We start from the raw sequence: 20286 nt of genomic DNA on the forward strand, positions 1-20286 counted from the left end.
TGAATCCTCACAACCCCATGTGAGGTGAGCACTTGTCTTTGCGCGAGGGGAAAGTGAAGTTCGGAAATGTTAAGAAGGCTACATAGTGAGTAAGAGCGGGACTGGGATTCAGAGGCAACCAGTCGGGCTCCAAAGTCAGGCGCTCACCAGTTTCCTACACGGACAGAAGAGGTTGCAGATGAAAAGTGGAGGGGAACATGGAGAAGCAAGGGCCCGCAGGGCCACGGAAGGAATCTGGACTTTACCTTAGAGGCCATGGCCCAACCCTGGCTGCACATCAGATCCATGTGGGGGGCCTTGAACACCATTATTGCCTGGGCCCCACCCCAGCAGGCCTGATCCAGGTGGTCTGGGGCACAGCTTGGGCGGGGTATACCTACGAAGCTGTGCAGAGTGGCTCCAATGTGCCGCTGGGTTGAGGCTTCTCATGGCCAAGCTCTAGAGCATGGCCCTTCCCTGTAGACGCCTGGTGCAGGGGAGTGGAAGGGCCTCTTCTCTTCACCCTGTCCCAGGGTTCCAGCCTGGAGCACCCACTTTTATTTTCTTCCATGGGTGTGACAAGATGTCCGACCTTGAGGTGAGCCTGTCCAGTTTATCCTCGGAAAAAGCCTTGGTGCCAGACAGCAGGAGCTGTGATGAGCATTCCAGAGCCAGACCCCTGCCGCGGCCCCTAGACGGCCTCCTTTATTGCACCCCTACTCCCCGCAGTCAATTCTGCACACAAACTTGAAAAATCTGCTTAAAACAGAAAACAGCTCATGTTACTCCCCTGCTCAGTCCCTGTAAAAGCTCCCCCTCTCACTGAGCATGAAATCCCAAATCCAAAGTCTGTTCTCTGGCTGCAAGAGGCCACGCGGCCTGGCCCCTGGCTACCTCTGTGTCCGTTCCCGGCCATGCTTCCCTCAGCTCCCCAGGCCTTCTTCCCACTCCCTCAGCACGCCAGGCACAGCTCCTTGGAGGGCCTTTGCAGGTGCTGTCCCTGGGCTTGAAAGCTCCATTCCCAAATGACCGCATGGCTTTCTCCTTCACTTCAGTCACACATCCACTCAATGACAGCTCCTCTGAGGGGCCTCTGGTGGCCACTCCCTATTCCTTGCCATACTCCAGCATTCTCCAGCAGCAGTGCTCACAACCCGACATTACACTACACGCGCGTAAGTCTGTTTCCTGTTGATGGTGTGTCTGCTGTGCCATGAGGCCGACTTGGGGTAGTGGCCCCTCTGAGACTTGGATCTGTGCCTGGCTCCTGGATGGTACTCAGCAACTCTTATGAATTTCTCTTATGAATTTTGTGTGCATGTGTGTGCATATGTGTGTGTGTGCATGTGTGGGTGTATGCACATGTGCCACCTCCTAGGCCTGCATCAGCATGGAGTGGTGGCTCCTCCCCTCTGCACCACTGTCCAGCCAGCCATGGTGGCATAAGCCTCAATCCCCACAGCGAGCAGATGCCCATCAGGTGCCGGCCTGCAGGGACACTACTGTGCCGGGGCAGCAACTGCAGCCAAAGGCCCAGGGCTCCTTCGTGGTCAACGGAACCAGCCTCTTGGGACAAGTGAGACAAGTAAGTGCCTGGACTTATCCCAGAAGGAAAAGCAACTTCTGGAAGGTAAGCATGCTATTTTTGTCAAAAGTGGGATGAGAAACAGAAATTGTGAACTTTGAGTAGTAAAGTTAATGCAACCTCATTTTATCCCCAAAGCTGATGACATGGGCAAATTGGTAGTTCAGAAAAGAAGGACAAGGGGAAGGAGAAGGAGGAGCAGGAAGAGGAGGGAAGGAGGAGGAAGGTGGGAAGCAGAGAAAGAAAGCACAGAGGCCATTGTGGATGACTCTGGAATGAGCACTCTGCTGTCCTCAGGCTGTAGCAGGCAGTGTCCCTGTCACCAGCCCAGGTCCATTTGCCCATCACGGTCAACTAGCTCTGTGTCCCGGGAGTCCAGAGTCCCTCTGATTCTTCCCAGGCCTTGAAGTCACACAAGCGTTAGGGTCTTCGCCCGCTCAGGGAGTCACATAACTTCTATCCCTGGGGTGTCTGCTGTGGAGCAGGACCCACAGTGTTTCTTTCAGGGGAGGGCAAGAAGACTGGAGGAGCGGCCCCCACTCTAGTCCGCAGAGGGTCTGCTACACGGTAGACTCCAGGGAAAACAAACCATGCTCCCAGTGGTCAGCAAGCCTGCCCCATGCCTCACCCACAAATCTTGTGTTAACTGCGACCTTATTCCAGCATTCCAGCATCCCATCATTCATTCACACGTTGTCTCTCAAACACCACTGAGTGTCAAGCAGGGTTACCAGATTCAGCCAATGAAGATATAGGATGCCCAGTCCAATGTGAATTTCAGAGAAGCAATGACTAAGTTTTTAGTGGCATATGTTCCAAGTAGTACATATACTATTGGGACATACAGGAACACGTTATTTGCTGCGTATCTGAAATTCCTCTTTAACTGGGCATCCTGTGCTTTATTTGGCGACCCAGTGGCCACCAGGCTCTGCTCCTGCTGTTGGTGTCCCCCTTCCCCCACCCCAGGACATTTCCCAGAGACTCGGTGCATAACTGAGTCATGAAAACTTCTCTTCTGCACCTAGACTAGGAGCTGTTCAAGACAAACACTGTAAAAACGGGTTTCACAGACCCAGGCTCACTTCTTTACCTATTGTGTTGCATGACAAGGAAACCGTCTTTAACATTTACTTGTTTAAAGTATGTGAAGACCTATCTCAAATAGGCTTTCTTGTCCCTAAAGAGTTTAGATTTTATGATGAAATAACGAATTCTAGAAAAATGCCAGAATCAATAAGTCAATGAAGACTACACACATACAGTCTGATACCAGCCATTTAAATGTATTCATAGAAAAATCAGTGGAGGGAATACATGCAAATATATTTGGATAATTATGGGTTATTATAACACAACCCAAATGTCATCAGCCTTCCCGGCCTGTGCATGTGAAGACAGTCATGTTCACAAACACAATACTGAGGCCTGGTTTTTACTGACACGTGTTCACTGGAACTCCTGGCTCCTCCTGCTCCAGGTGCTTCCGTGAGTTCCCAGGAGGATGCTTTCCTCCTGGGAAACTGGTCTGCAAGCTCTAGTCACCTCACAGTGTCCTCTCCAGGTCCAGGCCCCCTGCCAGTGTCTGCCACCTGTACAGCTACATGGGGAGCCAACATTCATACCAGTATTGCTCTTTCAAAGCCAAATCTAGTGATGCCCAGGGGATGGAGGGGGCTATTTCGCAGAGATGGGAGAGTATCCCCTCCTCAAAGCCACTCTCCCACCACCGCACACCTCCAAAAGACCCTCAGAAACAGCTGCCAGTGCCCGGCTCTTAGCCTCTCATCACCCGTTGCTCAGAAGCATTCCAGCACTAAACCCCAAACCAAGAAGCTAACAATGCTGTCATCATCCTAACGCCATTTTATTTTTAAATATAAGATTTATAATTATCACTTAAAAGATATATACATCCTCTACATTTCATTGTTTTCTCCAGAAACTTTAATTGCAGAGATGGCTGGCATGTAAATGGATGCAAGGGGCCACAGTGGCCTGCAGAAAGCAAATGGAAGGGACTGACCTACTGGCGACTTTCATTCTAGAATCAGGTATGTGTTGAGAGCTTTGCCCCGCAGGTTCCTCATCTCCTCGAGTAGCTTCTCTCCCGCCTTCTCTGCTGGCTGTGCTTGATCTTTCACTTCTCTGAGAATCAAAAAACCCAACAAGGAAACATGAGGACACTTAATAATACCGTGCAAGTCGCCCCACCCCCAGCACTGCTGGTGAAGGTTGGAGGAGCATTTCATTTAATATACAAAGAAGGTTTTCACCACAGTTAGTGATAGTTTAGTTACCAGTGAAAACACTCAGCTTATGAATGGTTCACACCTGGCTTCTGGTCTCAGCTGCATCAGTTTCTGAGCATGGGCAAGTTACCTAAGCATCCAGAGCCCCTGTTTCCTGCTGTACGAATGGTGTAATTCCCATCTCCCAGCACGGTAGCGAAGGTAAAATGAGATCTTAGTCACAGAGATCCTGGTGTGAGGTCTTCTGAGTGCTCAGTCAACGCTGGCTGCTTTTCCATCTTTATGAATGAGGTAGACACACACTATTTCTGATTCTGGCAATGGCTCCAGAAGAGTGAGCACCTCAGGGAGGGTTGTGCACCTGGACCAAGTAGTGACTGACGTGGAGCCAAGGCTGATGCTGGTGTGGCGAGGGTTGCAGGATAGAACTTTGACTGGACGTAGTGTAAAATGAGGCCATCAATTGAGGGATGCAGTGGGAGTAGACAAAGTGCTGAGAGATGGGGAGGACCTGGGCTTCTTACAAGCCAACTTGCCTCTTGGTGGGCTGGGGCCAAGGGTTAAGATGGAGACTCCGCTCAGAGACTGTCATGGTGCTCACCAGCATCCAGATATGCGGGAGGAAATGATGAGGGTTTCGGTTAAAAGGACCTATGTCTTGTTCAAAGACTGTGAACTCAGCTATATAATCTGCTTGGGCAATATAAATCCAATATAAAATAAAGTGCTTCCGAGACATTTCTAAAGAGGGTGACATGTTTGGCAAATGGCTGACAGTTCTGGAAAACCAGAAATACCTGAAAAATGGAGAATTAATATATTCCCTAATGCACATAATTAAAGAAATTCATTGGTATCATTTTATGGAATCATGTCTAAAAATATAAAGATCCTGTCTCCCCTGAGAGATAATAACGATTGAGTAATACTGTGTTGATCTAAGGAGTGCTGAAAGATGTGTCAGCAACTAAAGTCACAGTCTCCCAGTTCTTTGAACATTTTATGCGGAATATGATGCTCCCGTGGGTCTTGAAAGGGCCAAGACCGCTGTCCAGGCAGCAAAGCATCTTTCTGGTTAATTTCAGCCATTGAGGGAGAGCAGATGATTCGTTGCATCCATGAAAATAAATGTTTGCCAGAAACCAAATAAAGAACAGTCCTCAGGTGGAAATGGGACGCTGCTGATGTGTTTTTTTTGTTCCATCCCTGTCTGCCCAGGCTCTGGGTATCTGGCAGGGAGGACTCTGTTGACTTCTGGCTGAGAGAAGGAGGTGAGGAGGAGGAAAAAGTAAGAACAGAGAGGAAAAAACAGAGCACAGGATTAGGCTTGATGTGAGCTGAGGAGAGTTTCTGAACCAAATCACTTTTGAAAATGGTCCACGGGATAGCAACTTGCTGAAATACTATGCAGCCAATAAAATGATAATTATGTTGACAATTTTGATGCACAAAAAATGTACATAAAATAATTTTACCTACCAAAGAGGTAAATTAAAAATGTCATGGAAATGTTTATTGCAAATGTGTCAAATGTATATATATATTTTGAAAAAATTAGAAGTTGACTTGGTGTGCAGAAAATGTTTACAGATCATTGTTAGTTTTTATTTTTTTTGTAAAGTACTAAAAGTATGTAAAAAATGATAAACCACTTTGGGTGAATATGTAAAGTAATAAATTCTATTTCGTTTAATAATTTGATAACCAATAACCAAACGCCATTCAACGTTAGCTCCATGGTATAAAGAGTGAAGACTCATGCAAAAGAGCAAGTGAGGCCGGGCGCAGTGGCTCACGCCTGTAATCCCAGCACTTTGGGCGGCCGAGACGGGCAGATCACGAGGTCAGCAGATCGAGACCACCCTGGCTAACACGGTGAAACCCCGTCTCTACTAAAAAATACAAAAAACTAGCCGGGCGAGGTGGCGGCGCCTGTAATCCCAGCTACTCGGGAGGCTGAGGCAGGAGAATGGCGTGAACCCGGGAGGCGGAGCTTGCAGTGAGTTGAGATCCGGCCACTGCACTCCAGCCTGGGTGACAGAGCGAGACTCCGTCTCCAAAAAAAAAAAAAACAAAAAAACAAAAACAAAAAAACAAAAAAACCAAAAACTAGCCGGGCGAGGTGGCGGGCGCCTGTAGTCCCAGCTACTCGGGAGACTGAGGCAGGAGAATGGCGTGAACCTGGGAGGCGGAGCTTGCAGTGAGCGGAGATCCGGCCACTGCACTCCAGCCTGGGCGACACAGCGAGACTCTGCCTCAAAAAAAAAAAAAAAAAAAAAAAAAAAAAGAGCAAGTGAATAGATAGGTATTGAATATTACCCTGCTCCTGGGGCAAGTCATTCTATGTCCAGAGGTAATATTTGAAATAGAAAAAAAAAGGTTTTCATTTAAAACCCTTTGTCAGTTTTTTGAAACTTGAAGCAAAACACAAAGTGCATCTGTGTGTTGAGGTGCAAGACGTTTTATGTGCTGGGTTGGAGAACACAATAGTCTATTAATTAACTAATTAATTAACTGATCAAAACAGATGCTTACTGAAATTCTATTTAAAATGTTGTTTCCTACATTTTCTTTTACCAGAAACTGCCAATCTATTTTCTGAGCAGTGTTGGCTGCCGCAGGTCTCTGAAACTATCACAAAAAAAAGAGAGACCTCATACTGCTCTAAGAAATGTAAGCATTCCTTTCAGAAAAGGCAGGCCCCGCACAACAAAGTAGAAGACAAACTGAGAAAACAAATTTGCAGCATATATAAGAAAGGGTAATAATCCTTAATAAATGACGGACTCTTGCAAATAAGGCAGAAATATAGGCAAAATAGGCAAAACAAGTCTCTCATAAAAGAAGAGAAATGGTTGAAAGGCACAGACACATTTTTAGTTAACTTGTAAACAAAGAAATTAAAATTAAAATGAGATGGTCTTTAAAAAAGTTCTGTCTCATTGATAAAGATGAAAAAAAAAAAAAAGATGACACTATTCCTCATCATCCAGGGCATTCGAATGCAGGCAGTTCTAACCTCTGCCAGTAGGAGAGATGGTAACACATTGTCTGGATGGTCATTAAGCAATATCTATTAAAACCTTAAAATACGCATTGTTCTGGAATTTACCCTAAGAAAACAGTCTGATAAGTTTGAAAGGAATTATGGCACAGGATGTTTGTGGCAGCACTACTGATAACAGAAAACACTGCAAAGAGTTTACACATTCATTGGCAGATTGTTGGTTAAATAAATTATGGTACATCTACTTGGAAATATAATAATTCATATGGATATTTATAAATATATGCTTATGTTGTGAAATAAAAGTGCAGAAGATAAAACAATATGTATAATATGACTGAATTTTGTTAAAACCATATGTATTTATATTTTATTTATTTATTTTTTTGAGATGGAGTTTTGCTCATCTCCCAGCCAGAGTGCAATGACGTGATCTCAGCTCACCGCAACCTCTGCCTCCCAGGTTCAAGCGATTCTCCTGCCTCAGCCTCCCGAATACCTGGGATTATAGGCACCTGCCATCACACCCAGCTAATTTTTGTATTTTCAGTAGAGACGGGGTTTCACCATTTTGGCCAGGCTGTTCTCTAACTGCTGACCTCAGGTGATCCACCTGCCTCAGCCTCCTAAAGTGCTGAGATTACAAGCATGAGCCACCGCGCCCTGTATTTATATTTTAAACCATGTATGATGATTTCCATATATATGGAAAAAATATTATTAACTATATATATTTATATATATTTCACCATATATTTAAACCATATACATGGTTCAAAATATAAATACATATATAACTCTATAATATAAATATATAAATATAAATATCTATATTTTTGGAAGACCATACATCAAAATGTATGTTACTATCTTTGGGTGGTAGAATTATTGTTTCTATCATATTTACAATTTTTTATATTTTCTAATTTAAAAAATAATATAAAGGCATTTTTCAAAGAAAAAGAATAAAAATAAAGTGTACACATGGAATTTCAAACTTAAAAAGCGTATGAACTATAGGCGGTTTACATTAAAAAGTATTCTTCAAAATTTTTGTTTTAATTTGTATTTCTTTCATTACAATGAGGAGGAACACGTTTGATATGTTTATTACTGTGTTTTTGAAACCAGTTTTTCAAAGGATGATGCTTGCTTGGCTAGTTAGCTCCTGAAGGAGAGGAGGAGAGAACATTTACTGAGCTCTGGTTCACATCAGGCAACTGGCCAGGTGCTCCCATCGCTGGCATCTCATTTAATCCCTATATTTGCCCTGTGACAGGGAGCTTTTATTTTCTGCACGCTACAGATGAGGAAACTGAGGCCCAGAGTTGATAAGGACAATAACTTGGTTTGAGATTTTCTATGTATAAATGGTGCAGCTCCAGATGGTCTGGCTCCAGAGCCAGTTCCTTATACAGAATGAAACTCAATCAGCTATTAATAAGAAACAAATACATCCTGAAATTGATTGATAAGCACATGGAAAATTGATTTCAGTTTTAAAAGGCTTACTTGATAACAAGATTTCAGGGAGTATAATTGTGCCTAAAATAAAGTACCCATCTAAATTATTGAAGCACCAGAAATGTGTCTTTTTCAAAGACTGAGCTATTTAGACTCAGACAACAGGACAATATTGTACTTTATGCAGAACAAATTTCACCCAAGATTACCTTTTAATAAGGCATAAAAGCATCCACTTACTTCTCCTTCTTGATGTCCTTGTAGTTCAACATAGGGAATTCCACTTTGATCATTTCTGGAGTCAATATAACTTCTACATTCTGCTCACAGAGCTCACTGCAAAGTGATAAGATGTTTAGTGGGAACTGCTTTTCCTTCCCAATGTAAAAATAGAATGAAATATTGTGATCATTTAGGAGTTATGCAATTCTTGTGGTATTCAACTTTAGTTCCATCTACTTTTGTTGTTTACATTAAAAGAAGCATAAGGCTGATAAATTGCTTTCCACCAACAAACAATGGTAGGCATAATGGTAGTTATTTATAACCAGAGAAGAAAAAGCAATTTTAAAAAATGGGGGTTACAGAATTCATATTCTTTTCCAGTGTACATGGAGCATTTACCAAACTGACCGTATATTGGGCTATAAAGAAAGCCTGAAAGATTTCAAAAGACTAAAATTGGTCAGAATATGTTCTCTGACTACAATGGAATTAGAATAGAAATCAATAGCAAAGAAGATAACTAGAAAGTCCACAATGGCTTTAAAATTCAACAATATATTTCTAAATAGTCTAGTTCTTTTTTTTTTCAATCTTTTTGTGGTCTGCTATCCCTTACAGCAGGGGTCAGTAAACTTCTCCTCTAGAGCCTTAATGGGTCATATGGTCTTTGTTACAACTACACAACTTTTTGTTTCTTGCTGTTGTAGCAAGAGAGAAATCATAGAAAAATACATAACTGAATGGCTGTGGTTGTGTTGCAATAATACTTTATTTACAAACATAGGTGGTGGGCCACATCTGGTTCAGAGCTACAGTTTGCTGACCTCTGGCCTAGAGCTTTGTTGTTTGATGGTTCAAGCTGGGCCACTGCATGTTTGGGTTTCGGCTGAAGCAAAGCAGGGAGGGAGGGTGTGCAGGAGACACACTCACTCTGTTAAGAGTTGACCTCGGCTGGGCGCGGTGGCTCAAGCCTGTAATCCCAGCACTTTGGGAGGCCGAGACGGGCGGATCACTAGGTCAGGAGATCGAGACCATCCTGGTTAACACGGTGAAACCCCGTCTCTACTAAAAAAAAAAAAATACAAAACACTAGCCGGGCGAGGTGGCGGGCGCCTGTAGTCCCAGCTACTCAGGAGGCTGAGACAGGAGAATGGCCCGAACCCGGGAGGTGGAGCTTGCAGTGAGCTGAGATCCGGCCACTGCACTCCAGCCTGGGCGACAGAGCGAGACTCCATCTCAAAAAAAAAAAAAAAAAAAAAAAGAGTTGACCTCAGGAGTGGACTGTATCTTGTCTGCTAACATTCCATCAGCAAACACTTAGTAAAATGGACAACTTAACTGCAAGGCAGGCTGGGAAACTTAGCCTCTAGTTTCAGTGATTCCAGGACTTTAGAAGAACAGGACAACTAATTTTTTGACAGCACCCATCTCCACCACACTCAATTAGAGAAATGCTTCCAAGATCAACAAAGGGCAACAAAGGCTTCAAAAGTCTGGAATTACAAACAGGGACACTTTACATCAGCAGTGATATATGTAAAAAGAGGCGGGCATGGCAATTTTCTATTAAGAAAAATACCCTTGAAATCTGCAAAAGTTGTTCTAGCCTCATTAGATTGAAAGTTAATATTTACTGAGTAGCTGCTATATGCAAATCACTATGCTGGTGCTTTGCAAACATTATCTTCCCTTTAGCAGTTTCTTTGTCTCAAAGGTGGGCATAATAATAAGAGCTCATCATACGGATTAAATGAGACTGTTTACAAAGCACTCCCTGTCTCACATTTAATGCTCAGTAAGTGTCAGTTATTACAATTACTATTCTCATCAGCATCAGCATCTCCTTTAATTCTGACAGCCCTCTATGAAGTAGGTACAACTATTCCCATTTCAAAGATGAGGAAACTGAGTCAAAATAGTGTGCACATCAGTGCTGAATGGAGGAGGAGCTGGGTATGTTTGGATCTACTGAATATCTCCCCAGTGGGCCTGGCAGAAAGAAGCTGAAGCAAAAGTGAATCACCCCACCATGGCCGCAGCCCTCAAGAAATGCCATCATGCAGTGATTTGAGTAGATGGCACTTCAACATTCTTTTTCAGAGCTGGAGTCCAAGCTCTAGAAGCTCAGGTATTGTCAAGTATCATTGCATGTGGGCAGGTCTTATTCGCCTCACATATTTAGGATTCCACTAATTGATTACTTACTTGTAAAAATGTACTTAAACTATCACTATAGTATGTATTTATAAAAGAAAAAACAGAAATCATAATCAACAAATACTTATTTTTTAGTATATATGGTGTGAAAGACGCTGTAGTCTGGTGTGTAATAAACCACTTCCTGCAAATCACAAGCAGGCTGGCAGTGATCCTAGTCTGACCATGACAGTGATAATTTGCTATCAGTGCTTGAGTTATCAGGATTTCTTTGCTTCATCACAGCTGATGGTGTAATTTAGAATGCAAAAGTTTTTTTTTTTTTTTTTTTTTTTTTTTGAGACAGAGTCTTGCTCTGTCACCCAGGCTGGAGTGCAGTGGCACCATCTTGGCTCACTGCACTCTCCGCCTCCCGGGTTCACGCCATTCTCCTGCCTCAGCCTCTTGAGTAGCTGGGACTACAGGCGCCCGCCACCACGCCCGGCTAATTTTTTTTGTATTTTTAGTAGAGACGGGGTTTCACCATGTTAGCCAGGATGGTCTTGATCTCCTGACCTTGTGATCTGCCCGCCTTGGCCTCCCAAAGTGCTGGGATTACAGGCGTGAGCCACTGCGCCCAGCCTAGAATGCAAAAGTGTTTATGTGTTAAGAATGAAAACATTTTTGAACAACGGAGCTAAGGAGTGCAGATCAGTAGGGTTGCTACAGGAGGCCAGGTCCTCAGATGGCCTTGGTCCACCCAGTTCTTCCCCCTCTTGCTTGCAATTCTTGGACAGGATGTACTGAGAATGCAACATCCTAAGATAAACAGCAGGGCTGTGTCCCTGTTCCTCTCAGAACAGAATGTTCTGCAATGCTTAAGCTCAGCAATCCCTGTGACACTCAGGGAATAAAACCCAAAGTAAAGTGCTTTTGGGGTCCCTCAGCTGTGATGCAATGTGGGAGACATGCAGACGAGACTGCATCTGCCCTGGGCAGCTTTACTAAGCCTTGGTGAGCTGGCTCACCCTGGATCCTAGGCTTCTGTTTATTCTTGCTGCCTATCTGTGAGTCATACATCTGCTTTGCCTGGCTTACTGTACTTGTATTCTATCTTACTAAACTAGACCTAAGAACCTTTGCAGATGTCAAAGAAACAGTCAGAAAAATATATTGATAAATATGGATACTCCTTGACTTATAATGAGGTTAGGTCCCATTAGACCCATCATGAGTTGAAAATATCGTGAGTCGAAAGTGCATTTTTGATTCATGATATTTTCAACGCACAATGGGTTTATCTGAACAGAATCCCATCATAAGTCGAGGAGTGTACTGAATGAGTCACTTTCACACCACTGTAAAGTTGAAAAATCATAAGTCAAACCAATGTAAGGCAGGAGCTGTCTGTAGTTTCTATAATGTTTTGGTAAGTGACAGGAATTAAATACTGATAGCTTCATTTGTGAAGTAAGAAAGCAAAGACTATGTATAAGCACAATTCATTCATGAGCCCCATCTCAAATAAAAATGAAGACATCCATCTCACCACAGAAATATACTTCAGAACACTTCCTGCGCTCGCTTCGAGGCAATGCAATCCCACGTAACTGCTATCGGCGCAGGAGTCAGAGCCAAAAGTGGGATGATCAGGCAGGCACAGGGCTGGGTGCTTGGCCTCAACAGTGATCAGAGCCCAGACGTTTCATGCCAGTACTTACACCCATCAAACAGAAGCACGTGGGAGCATCTGGCTTTTGGTAAAGAGCCTAAGTTGGCTGTTTGTGTTTCCAGCTTTTCACTTGTCCTCTCCTGGTGTTTTCCAGGACCTCCCCACTGGACCAGGAGTCTTCTCATTCCCATCACCTCTCCTGCCGCTGACCCTCAAGCCTGAACTCTAAAAAGGCTCTGGGGATTTTACACTGAGTTATAAGTGAGACTCAAAATATTCCCTCCCCAGAGGTAGTTTAATAGAAACGAAGCACAAAGCTAAAGGAATGGGTCTTCAGTAATAGGAGTTCAGGAAATAGTGGGTAGGGAGGAACTCTGGGACCAAGAGTCTTCCCAATGTGCCAGAGCTCTCGTCATGCAGGGCTGGTGGCCCTCTCTGTGCTGTACCCCGACTCTGCTGTTACAGATACAGCAGCAGATCCAAATGCTCCTTCATACCCCCAAAGACATGAAAAATCAAAATTTAAAAATATCAGAAACATTTATTCATCTTCCACACTTGAGATATAACGCTGGAAGGAGGAAAACCTCTTGGGACATAAATACGTCTTCATCTGATGTTTTGGAAATCTAACCATGTATCTTCTCTTATTTTTATTTTCTCATAATGTTACTATTGGGTGATACAACTTCATTCTAAAGTGAGCTGTTGCTTGCCTACCAAGTGTCAGATGCTGGGCTAGGGGTTTGGAATACCAGGGTCATTAATGGTAGTATAGGTAATTATCAAAACCTTACTATGTGTGAGGCACTGAACTAAACATTGGACATGTATTAATTCATCTGCTTTTCATAGCAACCCATGAGATGGGTCCTGGGATCATTCCATTTGAAGATGAGGACACTGGGGCACTGAGAGGTGAAGTCAGTTGCCCAAGGTGTACTGTGAGTGAGTGGCGGTGGTGAGGGGGGTGGTGTTGAACCCACAGCCTACCCCTTCATCACACTATTCTATACAACATTTTGGGTGCTCTATAATCTTCTAATGGAATCTAATTTTAATGAGAGATGAGTTTGTACACAAATTTATGCTATGTTGGTTAACTAAACTAGAAATCTTAAATGAATTTTACTTTTGCCTGGTAGAAAGTATCTGCTTTAAAACATATGGAACTTCTAATTTTCTCCCTAAAATTATGTGGTGATATAATAAGTAGCTAAGTATATTTTTAAAAAAGAGGAAGTAATGACTCAGATCTAGAGGCATTTGCAAATGGGGCAATGCCAGGTGAGCCAGCTGGACACACGTGTGAGCTGGACATGCAAATGTTGCATGCTGTGGCGCTCACGATGGAAAAGCTGCCCTGGGACAAGGGCATGGGCTCTGCTTGGCTCAGGTTTCCCATTCTCAGCTCTGCTGCTGTCTGTAGACATCAGGTGTAAATGAGCATATGGATAGGAGATTCAAGACCATTTCTACTGGCTGTTGGGTGCTGATCAGTAAAATCAAATGTAAGTGCCTTGCTTCTGGACTTGTATTTCTTTATGCCCATCCAAGTCCTACCTATCTTTCACATACTAACCCAAGTCCATGTGACCACTGAAGCCTTCCAAGGCCATTTGGCACCACCTCAGATCTCCTCTCCCTTGAACTCCTGGAACTGCTAAAGATCAGGAAGTTGTAGAGCTTAAAGACTGTCGATTCTCCACCATGAATTTAACATCTTATCTAGGTGGTGGTGTGGATGGGTGTTAGCCTTATCTTCTCATTTGAGTTGCAAGCTCAGGCACTGAACTTCTGAAGTTCCTCACAGCACCTCACATATTTTTGGAAAACAGACCACATTAGGGGCTGAAGGTTAAAAAAAAATACCGTTCAACTGTTTCTAGTCTGTCTTCTTCTGGTAAGGCATCAAGGATGGCAGGGACGTCTATCGGAAGCATAAATGAATTGAAGGAATCGCAGCTGTGGAGAAACCACACAAGCAGTCAAGGATAAAGACTCATACTAGAAGTCTTGGAGTCTTTACATAATTTTCTAAAGCATTTTTATTTTACCACTGGCGAGGCCTCTACTACTCTGTCCTCCCTCACTCTTGAAAAGCCATTTATGGTTCCCAGAGGCAAAGGCAGGGGATGCAGGCCCCAGGCAAACCAGGGAGAATATTGCCAAGTAAGACACTTCCTGGAGTTCAAAAAGAGAATAATATAATTTTTCAGTTTGTAGTGTCTGAAATTATATTATCTCCTGGGGTGAGTGTAGTTAGATACTGATATGGTTTGGACCTGTGTCCCCACCAAATCTCATGTTGAATAGTAATCCCCAGTGTTGGAGGTGGAGCCTGGTGGGAGGTGATTGGATCATGGGGGTGGAGTTCTCAGGAATGGGTTAGCACCATCCCCTTGGTGCTGTTCTCACGATGGTGAGTGAGTGCGTTACAGTGAGATCTGGTTGTTTAAAAGTGTGTGTCACCTCCCCTCACGCTTCCTCCTGCTCTGGCCACGTGAGGTGCTGGCTTCCCCTTTGCCTTCCGCCATGATTGTAAGTTTCCTGTGGCCTCCCCAGAAGCCGAGCAGAAGCCGTCCTGCTTCCTGTACAGCTTATGGAACCCGGAGCCAATGAAACCTCTTTTCTTTATAAATTACTCAGTTTCAGGTATTTCTTTATAGCAATGAGAAAACAGGCTAATACAGGTAGTTTACTTTTGGTCCTAGTATTTTCCCTCCACCTTTATACTCCTTCTTAGACATTCTATTCCATTTCATATCTTCCTCCCCTCCTCCTTGTGTATTATTTAGTATTATAACTTTAGAGCTTTATATAAAAATTCCTGGGTATTGAGAATGTTAAAGGAATTGAGATAGGGTGGAAAATACATTGTTCTTTTAAACTTGGCAGCAGCCCTTTGTTTCAAGTGGATGGAATGAGCACTTTTTGGGGATCTCGACTCCTTCCATACACACATTTCAGATGATATAGAAGGAATAAAAACCGAACACACAACAGCCAAGAGAACAGGAGAAAAGACATCAATGGATACAAGTTTTCAATCATTTTCTGGAATAAATTTCTAGAAGCCTGGAGAATGCTGTCTCATGAAAAACAGCAAAGAATGACAGAGCCTGGAGCCCGCTCGGAAGGAAACAGACCTCCTCACAGATGCTGGAAAGGCTGAAGCTGAAGGTAGGGCAGGAGGCAGGAATGGAAAGCAGGGATTCACCAACGGCTCCTTTGTGTGAGCACATATGTCTTTGAAATAATATTCTTATCTTTGTTTTGTTATTGTGCAAAAATGCACCCGCTTGCCAAGTATGAAGACGGACTGAAAAAAAAATTATAGCACCATGGTTTTGACTAATGGGAAAAGAATGAAGAAAGCATCTGTGAGCTGATATAGAGTGACTTTCTGGAGATATTAAGTGAAAAAAAACAAATGCAGAAAAGCATATCTAGAATGCCACTTTTTGTGTAAGACAGAAGGGAAAATAAGAAAAATATATATATTCTGCTTACCAGTATAAAGAGAAACACAGGAAGGATACGTTAGAAGAACACGCTGGCTACCTGCCAGGGGCTGGAGGGAGATTCGAGGGAGTGACACTTCCCTGAATATGCCTTTAGTGTAGTTTTGAGTTTGGAAAACATGTTAATGTTCAACATATTGAAAAAACAAAATTAAATCAGTAAGAAAGTGAAATAAAAGACAAAGACTGAAAGCAAACTGAAACAAATCACAGTATTTCACAGAAATTCCATAACCACATTGGAAGGAAAGAAAGACAGACAGAGAGACAGAGACAGAGACAGAGAGAGAGAGAGACAGAGAGAGAGAGAGACACAGAGAGAGACAGAGAGAGAGAGAGAGAGACAGAGAGAGAGAGAGACAGAGAGAGAGAGAGACACAGAGAGAGAGAGACAGAGAGAGAGAGACACAGAGAGAGAGAGACAGAGAGAGAGAGAGACACAGAGAGAGAGAGACAGAGAGAGAGAGAGACACAGAGAGAGAGAGACAGAGAGAGAGAGAGACAGAGAGAGAGAGACAGAGAGAGAGAGAGACAGAGAGAGAGAGAGACAGAGAGAGAGAGAGAGAGAGAGAGAGAGAGCTAAAGGAATGAGAAAAGAAACAGAAAAGAAAAAGAAATCACCCAAGTAACTTACTACAAGTGATTTGATTACATACCCATAGACTTGGGTGGGAGGGGGCCAGGGGGATCTGGAAACAAATCTGAACTTATTTTGCGTGTTTATTAAGGTGGTTATGGATCAAGCAATTCTGAAATGATTTTTGATGTATTATAAAATTAGTCAATGTATTAGAAGCCAGGGTTCTCACAGCGGAAGAAGGGAGATACAAATATGGAATGGTGGAAAGCAAGCAATAACTCTATGGATACAGACTGGAACTGTAGGCATTGGTGTGAATTCATGATTTCTAAAATATGGATATGTATGAATATATGTGTGTTTATATGCACACACATTACATATATATGTATGCTGCATGTATCTTTGTGTGTACATTGTGTGTGTGTGTGTTTGTGTGTATCTCTGACTTTGTCTGCTGAACAGGCCAAGAAGCAAACCCCACCCCACCCCAGAAGCGATGTGTATACATAGCACCCAGATTTTGGTCTTTAATTCCATTTCCCACCAAAAGGAATCTGGGCCCGGAGACACAGAGGTTAGCCCTGGTAGTAACTGACTTCATGATAAAGAATCCAGGTTCTATTAGAAAATTCTACCAAAACTTTACTTTAGAACATGTATAGTCAGAGAGAATTCCCACTAAGAAGAGGGACTGAGAAGTTCAGGGTCTGGGCCACTCGCCAGGGACCAGGTTGGTCTAGGACAATGGAATGGCAACAACCAACGGCTTTTCATGAAGCAAAACTTACCCAATTTGTAAATTCTGAGACCATGTTCCTCTCACTTTTTTGTGTGTGTGAAATATATTCATTTAAAATTGAAATGGTGATGACAGTAGATGGTGGTTGGGCCTTTTTAAAATTTGTTTTGCTTTGTTTTATTTATTTTTTTAATTTTTGTTTATTTTCTTTTAAGATAAGAGTCTCGCTCTGTTGCCTAGGCTGGAGTGCAGTGGCATAATATTGGTTAACTGCAACCTCTGCCTCCTGGGTTGAAGCGATTCTCCTGCCTTAGCCTCCTGAGTAGCTGGGATTACAGGTGCCCACCACCACACCTAGCTCATTTTTGTATTTTTAGTAGAGACGAGGTTTCACCATGTTGCCCAGGCTGGTCTTGAACTCCTGACCTCAAGTGATCCTCCTGCCTTGGCCTCCCAAAGTGCCAGGATTATAGGCATAAGCCAATGTGTCTGGCTGTTGCTTTGTTTAATTTTAATGTCCTGGCCGGGCACGGTGGCTCATGCCTGTAACCCCAGCACTTTGGGAGGCCGAGGTGGGTGGATTGCTTGAGGTCAGGAGTTCGAGACAAACCTGGCCAACATGGTGAAACCCTGTCTCTACTAAAAACACAAAAACTTAGCTGGGTGTGGTGGCCCACGCCTGTAGTCCTAGCTACTCAGGAGGCTGAAGCAGAGAATCACTTGAACCCAGGAGGCAAAGGTTGCAGTGAGCTGAGATCATGCCACTGCACTCCAGGCTGGGTGACAGAGTGAGACTCTATTAAAAAAAAAAAATTAATGTCCTTACTTGACAAAGTAAAACCCTGACATTGCCAAGACAGTTCCCAAAGTTCTTCTGGACATTTCGCTCGTCTATGAAATCAGGAAGTCTGGGAACTATTGGATTAGATAATTTCTTCAGTTGTCACTGACTCTCAGATTTTATGGAAGTCCAAAGAGACTTAACAAGTTATCTCTGAATTTACTGAAGAGTAAAGAAATAAATGAGCTGCTTCAATTATTACAAATACAACAATAACTTGGAATAAATAAACACTAAATAACTATATTGCATGGTTTAACAACAAACAGTTGTCAGGGGCAAAAGATACAAGGCAAACCTCATAAGTAATAGGAGTTAATTTATTCAAGTAAAATGGTTGCAAAGTTGGAATATCATTAATGGATAAGTAGGAAGTTGCAATGGACTGAATTTTGTGTTGTCCCCAAATTCATGTTGAAGGTAACTCCCAGACCAGGTACAGTGGCTCACACCTGTAATCCCAACACTTTGGGAGGCCGGGGTGGGAGGATCACTTGAGGCCAGGAGTAACAGCCCAGGCAACATAGCAAGACCCTATCCCTATTTACCTTAAAAATAATAAGAACTTAACCCCCAGTGTGATGGTATTTGGAGATGGAGCCTTTGGGAGGTGGGTTAGGTCATAAGAATGGAGCCCTCATGAATAGGATTAGTGCCTATAAAAGAGGCCTGAGACGCTGGGTGTAGTGGCTCCACTTCTGTAATCCCAGCACTTTGGGAGGCTGAGGTGGGAGGATTGCTTGAGGCCAGGAGTTCAACACCAGCCTGGGCAATGTAGCAAAACTCTGTCTCTACAATAAATAAATAAAATTGACTGAGCATGGTGATGCACACCTATAATCCCAGCTACTTGGGAGGATGAGGGAGGAGAATCACTTGAGCCCAGGAGTTTGAAGCTGCAGCGAGCTATGATCACGCCACTGCGCTCCAGCATGGAAGAGAGTGATATCTCATCTTTAAAAAATAAAAAGGCACTGAGAGCTCCCTTCCCCTTTCTGCCATGTTTGGACACAGTGAGAAGACAACCATGTCTGAACCAGGAAGCTGGCCCTCACCAGACACCAAGTCTACCGGCGCCTTGATCTTGGACTTCCCAGTCTCCAGAAATAAATTTCAGTTGTTCATAAATTACATCTATGGTATTTTATTGTAGCTGCCCAAACAAACTAAGACAGAACTTAAAAAAGGAATTACACTTCTTATTTTGTATCTGTTTTCAGAAATAAAACATGACCTAGAGTCTTACATCCTGTGGAAATCCACGCTAAGGAGATACAGAATCCTCTCTTGATTTTATGAGCTGTTATGCAACTGCAGTTTATTTTGAAACAAACTGGCCCAACAGAGCACTCAGGCACATAAGCTGAAAGTAACAACTCATGGTTCGAGAGTTTTCTTTAATTCATGGAGAGTTCATGTTTAATTCATGGTTATTCAAGCCCAAGGTAACTGCATTCTCACTGCTTGTTGAAAGAACGGCCTTGGGAGATTTTTTTCCAAGGACACTGCTTTGGAAAGAAAATAGGATGCTTTTTCTTGATTCTTAAGAATCGCACATGCTGACAACGGGTGGACACGGTCAGCGGGTCGCTACTTCTCACCATTCTTCATTTTTGTTATTCAGTCTCCTCACAGCACCCCAAACCCTGTTTACTGACTGCAGCGGTCAGATCTGAAGCATCCTCACCCGCAGCAAAATGAGGCAGTCTGTCAATGTGGTGACGGACCATCGCCATCTGGTGGCGATGGAGTGACTGCGACACTTAGTGGGCGGGGAAGGAGGGTAGAAGCGAGAGAAGAGTTACTAAGAATGTACCAGGCATGATGCTAGATGCTTCACAAGATCATTGCACTTTTATCCTCACACACACAAATGTGAGGATGCCGTCACTGCCTCTGTCTCAGAGAGGAGGAGATTATTGCTCCAAGGGCTTCATTAATACGTAGCTCGCCCAAGGACAGAGCTGGTGATACATCCAGCGTACAATGGAGGCAGGTCTCTCCCATGCCAAAGCTTTCCTTCTCTCTTCGATGCCATTGTTCCCACCAGCTCTGGAGATCTGACATTCTAGAAATATGCTAAAAACATAGAACAAGGATGCTGATTTTGAGATGGCAATAGGGTGGATGAGGAATGGATGAAGTATAATAATTGGAAAGAAACATAGTTTTTAGTTCCTGCCATGACCCAAATCCTATGCTGGGTGCTTTTTGTTTACCGCCTGCTAATCTTCAGGCAAAGGAGAGGAGTAGAGAAGCCCTAAGGAAGTAACCCTTAG

At 43.4% G+C, this 20286-nt stretch overlaps 1 protein-coding gene across 16 annotated transcripts in view; it reads right to left on the reverse strand.

Moving 5' to 3' along the window:
- Positions 1-3412: 3412 nt before the first annotated feature.
- The window catches only part of CFAP221 (cilia and flagella associated protein 221), a 114038-nt gene continuing 97164 nt past the window's right edge, over positions 3413-20286 (reverse strand). For 15 of the 16 annotated variants that reach the window (XM_074008863.1, XM_074008864.1, XM_065525381.2 and 12 more), the window contains 3 exons: positions 14193-14285; positions 8528-8623; positions 3413-3712 (listed from right to left, as the gene is read on the reverse strand). In XM_074008863.1, the coding sequence (XP_073864964.1) occupies positions 3604-3712; positions 8528-8623; positions 14193-14285 (298 nt within the window). In that variant the 3' untranslated portion in view covers positions 3413-3603. The remainder of the gene's footprint in view (positions 3713-8527; positions 8624-14192; positions 14286-20286) is intronic. The other variant, XR_012421056.1, reaches the window with a different exon arrangement.

This window comes from Macaca fascicularis, chromosome 12, assembly GCF_037993035.2.
Source record: "Macaca fascicularis isolate 582-1 chromosome 12, T2T-MFA8v1.1".
Classification (NCBI taxonomy): Eukaryota; Metazoa; Chordata; class Mammalia; order Primates; family Cercopithecidae; genus Macaca; species Macaca fascicularis.